This window comes from Sinohyriopsis cumingii, chromosome 7 (assembly GCF_028554795.1).
Source record: "Sinohyriopsis cumingii isolate HCF-2022 chromosome 7, ASM2855479v2, whole genome shotgun sequence".
NCBI lineage: Eukaryota > Metazoa > Mollusca > Bivalvia > Unionida > Unionidae > Sinohyriopsis > Sinohyriopsis cumingii.
The window spans coordinates 29,464,299-29,477,027 of NC_142967.1; the positions used below are offsets into that span (position 1 = coordinate 29,464,299).

The window sequence follows — 12,729 nt, forward strand, 5'->3', positions numbered from 1 at the left end:
CCTACACTTCACCACTAACCAGTCATTTCCAGGTATGCTTTTCATTTTCTTATAAATTCTGTGTGTGAATATCTTATTCATATTTTTTTTAAAATTAATATATACGGACTGTCTATTTTTTTTTTTTTTTTTTGGGGGGGGGTATTTTTCCACCAAATGAGAATTGCAATGAAATTTAAAAAACACGTCGCACAACTAATCGCCTCCATATGAAATCCGATTTGTGCAAAGTCTCTGTAAATGCGTTCTCATAGCTCATGAGCTAAAATGTGAATTCACTCCTCTTCCGAAGTATCCACGAAAAACACAGTCTGGATCCACCAAAAGATGTTACGACTCTATGGCCACAACCTTAAGTAAAAGAAAAGAAACGAACCCAACACGTTTTGTAAAACTTAACAAACATTTTAATTATCAAAGTTAGAAGTGAAAAGTGTGAGAGGAACTTACAGTATTATGAAGTGAATCCAAGCTAATCCTTATAAAGATCTATGAAAGTCCTAAACAGTTATACATTATTCAAAGGAATTCTGGCCAACGCCATATTGACTATATTACGATTCTTGGAGGACCAGTACATTTAAGGTATTGAAATTTATAAGGAACTTTTCATTCGCTTAGCACTTACTTTGGTTTCACTTCATACTACTGTGAGTTCCTTTCACGTTTCCAATAATAACCTTGATAATTAAATTGTTTGTTACGTTTTACAAAACTTGCTGGTTTTTCTTTTTTTTCTGTTACTTTTTTTTTGACCATAGAGTCATAACACAGGGAAAAACAGTCGGCCAAACTAATATGACCTAAACATGAATCATTTGCCATAAGTAAAACCAAAATTTACAAGCTATCGTAGGAAACTAGCATTGTAATTTTTCTGGGGCACGCACACTGCAGAAGCCTGATTATAGGCAGTGCAGGCTGACAGAATAATTTAGTTCGTTCGACAATATTGCAAAATAACACTGATTTTCCGAAACTGATGAATGGAAAATATGCCATCTTTATGTACAAAAAAAGAAAAGAATGCAACTGGCTGCCAGTGAAGATTGTAGCATTTAGAAATATTAACATTTGTAAAATCAATGCCTTTTTGATCTAGATGCAGAATTAAAACATGTTAAAACATTCAATTTCTAACAGAGGACTTTCCTTTTTCCTAACAAAGTACTATAATGTTAACCTAAACTCAATTCCCCATAGCCAAAATGGATAAATTGTCGCTAAATGGATTTTTAAAAAAGGCGACCCACATTTCTTTGTCAACTCCACTGGTAAAATTACCGGGATTCTGATCATAGTAAACGGCGTATTAGTTTTGCTTAGAAAAGGGGGAATGTGGGTGGCAAGGACATTATTGATGGGGGATTTAACTTTTTTAAAACAATTTTTTTAAATATTCTGTTCTGTGTTGTCTGTAGATGAGTGGATGCTGCTCACTCAAAATTAGGTAAGTAAGTTATAGAATAATAGGAGTTTATTAGATCATGGCTTGGTAGTAGAGGTAGGGACGTTAGTCTTCGTTTATATGGAATTTAAATTCTATTTTATACGTCTTATTTTACATTGAACCTTTTTCGTTGAATGATATGTGTGAGAGTTCGATGACTACACGAGGCGTGCTAGATAGTAAATACGGGGTGTTGGATGGTTGTAGTGTTGGGTGCTGATGGTAGAAGACTAAATATTGGTTGTTACATAAAGATTGTTTAATAGCATGTGTGGAATACTTGTCGTTACACAAGGCATAATGGATAATAGATAAATGGTGTTGGATAGTAAATAACTAAATGTTGGATAGTGGATAATTAAGTGAATGTTACATTCACCTCATGCCCAAGACTGTCAATCGTAAATTAAATTTCCGTTTAGGTCCAGACTACCATTCCCACGTTAAATTTCTCTTGTATCCTAGACTGCCATTCTCATGTTAAATTCTTGTTTGGTTCCAGCTTGCCACTCCTATGCTCAGTTTCGGTTTGAGGCTATACACCTATTATCCCTTTTTAACATGGGTGTTACTTTATCCCCTCAATTACCATAATATACTTCTAACACCTCTCGATATACAATTTAATATTGGAACCATTAGTAAACGAAAAATTTGATCAAGAAACAATTTATACTAGTTTTGTTCTCCTATATGCAATAAGTGAGCGATAAACACTCAGAATTGTTCGTTAATATTTTGCCGGAAAGATTCCTTTGGTGGAGCATAAGGATGGTACGAGTGCGAGAGCCGGTGAAATTTATTAGTTACTTTCGTTCGTCACATCCTGTTTACATTCTGGCATGGAAGAGGTATAAAGGCTGTTTTATGCCTGTTTTAAAGGTTTAACTATCGTTTGAATCATTTACTTTTGTAATAAAAAATATTAATTTATTTTTTATGTATGGAAAGTCTTAGAACAGCAACTTTAGTTGCAGTTTATAATGATTAGGTGCTCCACATACACATTCTGAGTTCAGTGCTTTGTAATGGATCATTGACAGGAACGGATAATTTTCACGTTTGTCGCTGCTTTTCTTATCGATTACTAAATTATCCAGGATATTTATGGCCCAGTTATCTACCGGAATCAATTACCTAAATCATAAATAAAAGTTAGACTCGCGAGGACGCTTTTAAACTAATTTGGTTTTGTAAAACGAAAGTACGTTTTTCCGTGTTATTTTAGCCTCGATATGGAACATTCATCCAAGAGTTGCTGAAAAATCAGAGTAATAGCACAGGTGAAACACGTACATCTCAGGTATTATTTTAAAACCCATAATTTTTAAAATGAGATACATCATTGTTTGTATAAAGGACTGCAATAATAGTCTAGAAATTAACACGAATTCGCCTGTGTAAGTATGACAATCACAATAGGGATAACAAATGATTTTTAAAATTGTTAATTGCTGAAAAAATGTAAACTTTCACAGAATGCCACAAAGGAAATATACTGTGCTGTATGACTTTCAGTTTGATTTTAAATAGTGTTCAACATTTTAATCTTGATGACTTTTTTTTCCAGTTCTTGTTCCAAAATTTTTATCTGTGATAAATTTCTCTCTCTAAAAGCTGTTACTTGTGGATTTTATTCATTTTTAACTTATCATCATTCATTTAGGTTATTTAAATAAAAGTACCAGTGTCCCTTGTCCCTTTATTACTCACACACAAGAAAAAGTAATTACTGAGTATTTTCCTTCAAAAAGAATTTAATTTCAGTATTATCCTTCAGAAAGTTTATTTTCAATACATGTATTATTCAGAGTTTAATTTAAGTATTGTAAGAATGATTATTAGTTTCCTGCTGAATTCCTTGCGATGAATGCCATGGTAACATATAAATGCTGGTCCATAAAAAATAATATCCATAATATAAACAAGATGGAAAAAACATTGAAATTTGAATGTATCATTGGTCATAGTTACTGCATTATTATTTTTTCAAACATTCCTCTACCTCTGGATTCAAAGTAATTAATAGTAATATTTCTAGATTTTATTTACTTTTGACTATATTATATTATGTGACATTTGTGTTTTGAATTATAATCATTTAAGCATGTTCATGCTGATATTTTATTTAGAATGATAAAATAATTGATGTAGTTTTCAGGGGCATACAGTTCCGAGTCTATGATTGGTACTACTAGAGGAAAGTACCTTCATCAGTCACTTAACAATCATTTGCACAGACAGCAGGAAGGGAATTGTATTAGTCAAGCAGAATTATATATTTTCAAAATGAATTATACTATTGAAGGGTTTCAGAATGGTTGCAAAATGTACCTTCTTGAGCAAGAATGTATTTGAAGTTCTTCTATTTAAATATTTGTCTCCTTAGTGTGTACAAAGTAGAGACAGAGAAAAAGTAAGTTGGAGAGAGAGTAAAATCAAGTGATATATTTGTGAAGGGTGCACAATGTTTAAAACAATTGTATCTTTTTGTTTTGTTTCATTTATTTTTTTGTTTTGGAGTGCCACTTTGGGAGATTAGTGTTTGTAGTTGTACCTCGAGCTTTGCTACCCACTTTAAATAATAAATATATATATCTCATGGTTTCATCTTTGATAGAGCCAGTTTTCTACAATAACTGATGTACCCTTTGCAAATGTCATCACTTCAGTAAATGTTCACATACTATGTATCAGTTCAAGGCAAAATAAGGAGACAACTAAGTGCTGATAGAAAAGAACAGAGAGAAAAACAATGTGTGTGGTTTAAGTGGGTGCAGCCATATTGAAATATGCACTTCTCATTTTGATGCTGCATGGCCCCACATGCATCTTTCTTCCTGTTTTTCCGTAAAGTCAATTAAACTTTCATCACCTGATTTTCATCAATATACTACACTTATTGAAATAATATATGATTTATCAATAATTGCAGCACATACCTATTTTTATAATATTTCTTTGATGTGAAATGTTAATGCCTCAGAATCAAGATTGGATTAGAGTCGTGTTGAATGTTATGACTTTATGGTCTTAAATTATGCAACAGAAAGAAGCAAAACAAACAGTTAAAAAGAACTTACATTATTGTGAATGAAAATCCCAAATAATCCTAAATGTTCTAACACAAGTCCAGAAGTATAGAATCTTCCAAAGGGAGTCTTGAATGTACTCATGTGCTAATAGCTGTGAGTAGGTTATTATGTCAACAGTTTTGATGTATCATGATGATATATTCCAGAGTGTCTTTGATTAAATTCACAATAATAACAACATAATGTTTTACTCCAAAATGTCAATGAGCACTTTGTAATTTCAGTTAATAATTTAAATAAATGATTCCTCTCAAATTATATCTGAACATGGTATAAATAATTCCACAAGCTGTTCTTAAGATAGAAAGAATAATTTTAATTTTCCTCAGCCTTATATACAACCTAAGATATAATAAAATAACTGGGAAATGGGTCAAAAGTTTGCTTCCAGAATATTTTAAGGTTTGTAAATAAGGCTAGACCTTGAACTCAGATATCAGTAAACAACTTATGAAAAATAACATTAGTCAGATAGGCCAATATCTACCCTCACTCATGAACAAAAGTCAAGCACATAATATATTAAATAAACTTAACAGCCCCATTCTACAGTGGTGCTGGGGTGGGGTGAACAAATTATTAGCCTTGGTATCAACGTCAGGTAAAGAAAAAACTTTACCCTGGTCTTGTAAGCAGAATAAACATATTTTTTAACCCTATCTTGAAACAAGGTTGTTTTCTATATACTTTTATCATGTTATTTCAGTGGATATAAACTTATTGAAATAGTTTTTTTCTTGTTTTTTACCCTTTATTTATGGTGGTGAGTTCAACTATATCTTTTACATTTACTTCAAATCCTTGCTAGTGATTTATGAGGAGATGTAATACTCACTGAAATTGTCAACTCTGCCCATCTTTTTGAACTAAAATACAAACTTAGTATAAAGCGAGCTAGTTCCTTAAAAGTATGCACAGTGTACAGTTACTATGTTTAGGTATTTAATTTAGCTAAATTTTGAATAATTTTGAATTTTCAGGATTTGATGATAAGGATAAGAGATGTCAACCCACATATTGTCTGCTCACTTTGTGCTGGATATTTTATCAATGCAACATCCATTGTAGAATGTCTCCACACTTGTGAGTATAGTAGAAATAGAATTCCATGAAATGCTCAGCCCCTTTTGTTGTTGCATTGACTGTAAATGATCAGTCTTAACACTTTTCACTACCAGGAGAAATGGTAGCAGCATTGTCAAGAATGCTGCAGATATCAATCTTTTGAATTTTAGACATCAAACATTGGTGTCATTTGTTGTATGGAACTGAGAGATTGTTGTGATATTTCTATATGCCTAAAGTTTGTACCTTGAGATGCAAGATTTCCTGTCTTACAGGATCATCATAGCATGCTTTTTGTCACGTCTTTTGTGATCTTATTTTTTGACAGAATCAACCCATATTCTTTCACATGTTGATGCCTATGTACAAACCTAATATTACCTATAATCTTTATAACACATGATATGATTTTATGTTATGGTTAACTTAAATTTAGTGTTTATTGTTTATGACTGCATTTCAGTTTGCAAGAGTTGCATTGTGAAGTATCTTCAGAGCAGTAAGAACTGTCCTCAGTGTGGAACCCAGATCCATGAGACACAACCCTTCCAAAATCTTCGAGCTGACCGAACACTACAAGACATTGTGTACAAGCTGGTTCCAGGACTTTTTGAGAGTAAGCAAGGGTCAGCGTAATGCACAAAGTTCTTCTTGCCAGCAAGGCCAGATCAGTTGGAAAATCCAGGCCCTTCTAAAATTTCTTCTTGCCAGCAAGGCTAGATCAGTTGGAAAATCCAGGCCCTTCTAAAATTTCACTTGTTTGGCTGATCCTGCCATAACTATAATTTGTCATAATTTGAAATTCATAGTTTTTTTAGCTCTACTAGTAACAGATGTGATAGTCTGTTGTGCATCATCCGACTGTTTGTTATTGCTGCTCCTCCTAAATTGCTTGGCACATTGCCATGAAACATTATACACATGCTCCTAAACAACAAAAAGTAGTACTGCTTCAACAGACAATATGGCTACCACAGTGGTCATCTTGAAATTATTGTTATTATTACTCCTTCTGAATGAATGGTCATATCAACATGAGGTTCTTACTGAAAGAAATTTTTTAGGATGTCTAGTTGGTTCTGAATGAAATTGGTTCCAGTCTGATGTCCAGTATGGCTGCCATTGTGGCTGTCTTGAAAATTTTGTTATTGCTACTTCTCTTAAATGGAATGTCATCTTGACAATGGGTTTTCACCAGAAGACTTATTATGATGTGTTTTTGGTCCAAGATAAAAATTATGCTGATCTGATGTCCAATATGGCTGCCACAGTGGCCATCTTGAAAGTTATTTTATTGCCACTTTTCCAGAATGAATGGTTCCAGTCTGTTGTCCATTGTGGCCACTATAGTAGCTGTCTTGAAAATCTTGTTATCGCTTCTCTTCCAGAATGAAAAGCAATAAATTGACTTGGGGTTTTGACCAAAAAGACATCTTGTTATGTCTAGTTGGTCCTACATGAAAAGGGTGCCATTTGCACATCCAGTATGGCTGCAACAGTGGTCATCTTGAAATGTTTTTATTGTGTTTCATCCTAAATAGGTGGTGATATCAGCATGGGGGTTTTGCTAAATGACTTCTTATGATGTCCATCTTGTCCCAAATGAAAATGGTGCTGCTCAGACAGCCAAAATTGCCACCACATTGGCTGTCTTGAAATCTTGTTATTACTACTCTTATTACCATGGGGTTTTCTTTAAAAGACTTCTTATGATTTCTAGTTGGTCGCAAATTTAATCGATACCTATCTGGTTACCACAATGGCCATCTTGAAAATCTTGCTATGGCTACTCCTAGATGACTGGTTATTTTTATAATGTGCTTTCACCAGAGGACTTGTGATATCCATGCAAGTGACAGAACAGAGAGGTCAGCTGAGGACAGATCTGGAGATTTAAAAAATTTGGTCAGGATTTTTGACTTTAGATCAGGAGGAATTTCATCAACTTGATATTTAGTATAAAAATGGACAAAAGTTGCAACTGTTGAACAAATGTTTCCTTTCTTATATTAAAATAAGCACATCATCTTGTCACATCTGTCCATTCACAGTAACTATTGCTATTTTTTGCAGCATTTGTTTATTAAGTTTGAGAAGATGTTTGTTGAAATTGTGATTAAATGATTATTGATGGCCAGCTGGGCACGTGAAACGGAATTAAACCAAATGAAGGCATATAGATTGAAAGGTTTAAATAAAGCAGTTACATTATCTGGTATGGTGGCTGTCAGTACAAATCTAAAAACATTACAAGGACTACACACAAATTGCTCAACATAATTTAATGACAAGGACAGAAAGTGTTTTGATACAAAGAGCCTTTTAATTTATTTGAAAAGTTGATTATCAACTATCAAATATGGTGGCCATTGCTAACAAATAAATCCTTTTAATGATTGTTTGTAAAAACAATTTGAAAAATTTTAAAAAATTTGACAGAAAGCATCCTGTTTTGAAGGTATTTTAGTTTTTTTCTTGTCAGATCCATTATTTAATGTGGTTACCATTACCAAGTTTTAATTCCCAGCAATTTGTTAGAAACTTCTGGTATTTTACATGTTCTTTAACTGTACTTTTACTTTGAATAACTTGAGCTAGACAAGATGTTGCATTGAAATTCAGTTTTTTAGGAATGTGAAAGGTATTATTAGTAGGATATGCATAGGTATCATTTGCATGTATGATAGGTATACATGGTAGGATATGCATAGGTATCTTTTGCATGTATGATAGGTATACATGGTAGGATATGCATAGGTATCATTTGCATGTATGATAGGTATCCATGGTAAGATATGCATAGGTATCATTTGCATGTATGATTGGTATACATGGTAGGACATGCATAGGTATCATTTGCATGAATATGATTGGTATAGTAGGACATGTGTAGCTATTTTTTGCATGTATGATAGATCTAAATGGTAGGACATTTATAGGTATCTTTTGCATGACTGTGATAGGTATTTGTGGTAAGACATGCATTGGTATCTTTTGTGTGAATGTGTTAGGTATTCGTGGTAGAACTCGATGACATTTAGTCTGATGTGGTAAGGCAGTTTTGGAGAGAGAGTTGTTCTATGACATATTTTCTAGTTTGTTGTGCATTCTTTGTCATGCATCATGTATCTATCACCAGTTGTTATTTTAAACTTATTCTTACAAACCACTAGGACAACTTTGATAAAATTTGGCACAGAGCTTCCTAGAATGAATGACTTACAGATGTTTACAAATTATGATCCACCCTTGGATATGGCTGCCATCACTAAGTATAGCAAAAATCCATTACATGAGATTTTTTGAAACACCACTTTGATCAGACTGAAAAACACACTGGCAGGACGACCTTTCAGATTTATTAAATGACATCAGTATGCCTTAAAACTGTTGCTAAAAGTAAAAAAGCTAAAAATAAAAACCTTTAAATGACTTCATCTCCAAAAACACTTAAAAGAATTTGATCAGACTTGACAGAAAGCTTCCTGACATGAAGATGTTTTAAGTTTATACAGATAATTCTGATCTTCCATCAAGAAAAAACTTGCAAGGACTTTAAAAAAAATTGTTTAACAGAATATGACCAGATTTGACAGAAATCATCCTGGTATAGAGAGCTTTCATATTCCAACAATTGATGATCCTCCATTAATTATGGCATCTGTTATTGAAAAGGAAAAAAAATACCCCAGATTTCAACTACTTCTTTTCCAAAACTGCTTTTCAGAATTAGATCTTATTTGATGGAAAGCATCCTGGTATGAAGATCTTTAAATGTTTTAGAAACAGTGTCTATCTGCCATCAAGTATGGCCACTGTTACTTAAGATAGGAGAACTTTTAATCTCCTCTTTTCGAAAACCACTTTAAAATTTGTGCTACTGATGCTGATAGGCTATCAAACTTAGCCATGTACACCTGGTTCACACAGTAATATGAACATACAGATATGCTATCAAACTTAGCCATGTACACCTGGTTCACAGTAATGTGAACATGCAGATATGCTATCAAACTTAGCCATGTACACCTGGTTCACAGCAATGTGAACATGCAGATACGCTATCAAACTTAGCCATGTACACCTGGTTCACAGCAATGTGAACATGCAGATATGCTATCAAACTTAGCCATGTACACCTGGTTCACAGCAATGTGAACATGCAGATATGCTATCAAACTTAACCATGAACACCTGGTTCACACAGCAGTATGAACAAGGTGTTTCTTTATCTGGAACAATTTTCAAGGTCCGGACAGAGAAAATGGCAAAAAGTATGGATAATGAATCTGATTTCTTGGCAAACTATGGATGGATATGGAGCTTCCAGCACTGACATGTAATAAAAACAAAATGTATTGTCAGGAGACATATGCTCAGTTAATCGGGTGATGAAATGTGAATGATATTTGTCAAGTGTGTTACATACTGTATATATTATCATTTTCTCATTTATGTTTGTTTTCAAAAAATGTTGTGACCCATTAAATTCATGTTTGGTAACGATTAACCTTTGTGAATTTATTTTTGCATACTGTCTGTCTGTCAAGCTATCTAGTGACAGAATCAAAGATGACAACAACACAAGTTTTGATGTTGTTTCTCAAATAAATATCGATTAAAAAAAACAACAATGTAACCTACCACTATCCCTCTAGTTTTGCCTCCCTCCCTTCCTTGAGTTCCTTTCATTTATTAGTTTTGTGTATCGTGCAGCTGATGTTTTTGGACCCTTATTGTGCATGAGTTAGTGAGGGAGCAATGAGTTAGTGAGGGAGCAGTATATGAGGAACAGCAGTCAGAAAGAACATGTGCTTAGAATGTTCCTTCTTAGTTCTATAAAAATTAGTTGAGCTGTAGGTTTTACATTTTGGTTACTAAGGGAAGCCATCACAAACACATTTTCTGTAGAACATGTTCTGGGGACCATTTCTACGAAGCTTGATCCAGAATTTCCCAGATATTTTTGAAGTCAGGAATAGCAGTGTTGATCAATTGCACATGACATCTGCCTGACAATGCATGCCACATGCAAAGCTTTACCTGATGATCATTTGGCCTGATAGACATGTGAGCTTCAGACTTTCTCAACGAATTTAACAAAATTTGACACAGAACATTCTGGCTGAAAGGTCCTTCATTCTTGCAGAGTTGATTCTTACCTGTTTCCAGATATGGTTGGAAATACAAACACAAAAACCCAACTGTTTTCATAACCAGTAAGCATAGTTTGTAAATAATTTGACAATAGGCTTCCTGCTAATCCAGGATCTGTTCTAGATCAGAAAAATTAAGTTGGAAATTTCTCCTGCTATGTTAGGAAAGGAGAGGGGATGGGTTTTTTTATATGGGGAGGATGTAGTGAAGAAATAAAAATAGTGCTTGATAATATATTGCATCTTTTTCAGATATTTAGTTCATTTTTCTGTCTGATCTCCCACCCACCCCCTTCCCCCAGACGTGAGTTCTAGAATAGACCCTGCAAATTCAGATTCTTTACCAGCTGGTTGTTGAACTGAACGTTAGGAAAAATAGTTACAAACAGGCAAATGATTCAGTCCCAATTAAACCTCCTGTGTTTTTTTTTTCTATTTGAAGAGTGTAAATCATATTTGAGTATCATTCAATTCTCCATTAAGTGCAGCATACTTATGACAGAATTGCTGCGGTAGATTAGAAACTAGATAATTTCTGTCTGATATTAGTCATTACATGTGAAAATGTGGTAACATCTTTCAACAGCTTGAATTGTTAGTTCAGACAACAATGTAAAGACCCCACATGAAGTAATCCACCAGTGAGGGATGTAGGATTCCTTGAGAAGTGTAGCCATAATTTTAAGTGCCAATGTACTGGTATATTGCAAACCTTTTGACAATTTATATTAGTATAAATGTAATAGTAATGCATTAGTATAAACGTAATAGTAATGCATTGGTATAAGTGTAATAGTAATGCATTAGTATAAACGTAATAGTAATGCATTAGTATAAATGCATGGAAAATACTTTTCTAGATGAAGAGAAAAGAAGAGAAGAATTCTTCAAAGCTAGAGGAGTTTCAAAAAGGGTAACAGAGGGTGAGTACCATGGAAACATTATCAACATGAAAAGACCTGTACAAATGTAATGTGTTTATCTAGACTTTATTCATTTGTCAGTTTCAGCCTCTTCACAATGAATTACATTCCCTTGTTAAGATGCTGTGAATTGACAGTAAAATGCCACCTGGAGAAAATTGTACTCATTGATTAACTTTATGATGCTTAGATTATATTTAGTGATTTTTTTTATGTGGGATTGGTCAAGAATATGAAATTTTTTTGTCTAATGTTTCAGAGGATTTATTGCACACAGTCATGAAACACAAGGTTATGAGAAGCCACATAGATGTCATAGTACACAAGTGATGTCACAATGAAGTTTCAGTCTTAGCGTTTAGATAGTTCATTTTTCCTCATTCTAAATGGGATTTCCTCATTCTAAATTCTAAATGGGATTTCCTCATTCTAAATTCTAAATGAAATTTCCTCATTCTAAATTCTAAATGGGATTTCTCATTCTAGATGGGATTTCCTCATTCTAAACGGGATTTCAGTGCATGAAAGAAGAACAGTTGTTTGTAAAAAAAAAATACTCGGCACTCTGCTGCAGAGAGGTAATGGACTAAAGCAAAAATGAATTAGTGGTCAGAGCATGGTTATGATGGACAATGAGTTGAACCACATATACCTCCATGTTTTTGAATGTTTAGACTCGTACCATGTACATGTAGGGGTATAGAACTGTTTTTAAGATAATGACTTGGATATAAAAACAACACAAAATTTAAGCTGTGACTTACTTTAGGATCAATACAAAACACTAAATGGATGAAAACGAAATCTTACTTTTATTTTAAAAATAATTCTTATATTCATACCTTGATAAAGTTATTAAGACATTTCTAAAGATGTAATGGAGCATGTGAGTTGTGCAATCTCTGTATTGAAATAATCTTTACCTTATCTGAAAGTTGGCTAGAGTTACTCCTCTTGAAACTATGTATATCTTATGTATTTTGAAATAAGAAAAGAGTTGTAAAAAAATGTTCATTATTTCTTCTTCAGATATGTTACCC

At 33.4% G+C, this 12,729-nt stretch overlaps 1 protein-coding gene across 3 annotated transcripts in view; it reads left to right on the top strand.

Annotated features, from left to right (window-relative positions):
* The first annotated feature begins 2,232 nt into the window (after positions 1-2,232).
* LOC149794951 (polycomb group RING finger protein 1-like) overlaps positions 2,233-12,729 on the top strand; it is a 31,334-nt gene continuing 20,837 nt past the window's right edge. For 2 of the 3 annotated variants that reach the window (XM_089964616.1, XM_089964613.1), the window contains exons 1-4: positions 2,268-2,332; positions 5,526-5,628; positions 6,074-6,226; positions 11,627-11,689. In XM_089964616.1, coding sequence (XP_089820742.1) covers positions 2,318-2,332; positions 5,526-5,628; positions 6,074-6,226; positions 11,627-11,689 — 334 coding nt within the window. In that variant the 5' untranslated portion in view covers positions 2,268-2,317. Of the gene's footprint in view, positions 2,333-5,525; positions 5,629-6,073; positions 6,227-11,626; positions 11,690-12,729 lie in introns of all 3 variants that reach the window. The other variant, XM_089964614.1, reaches the window with a different exon arrangement.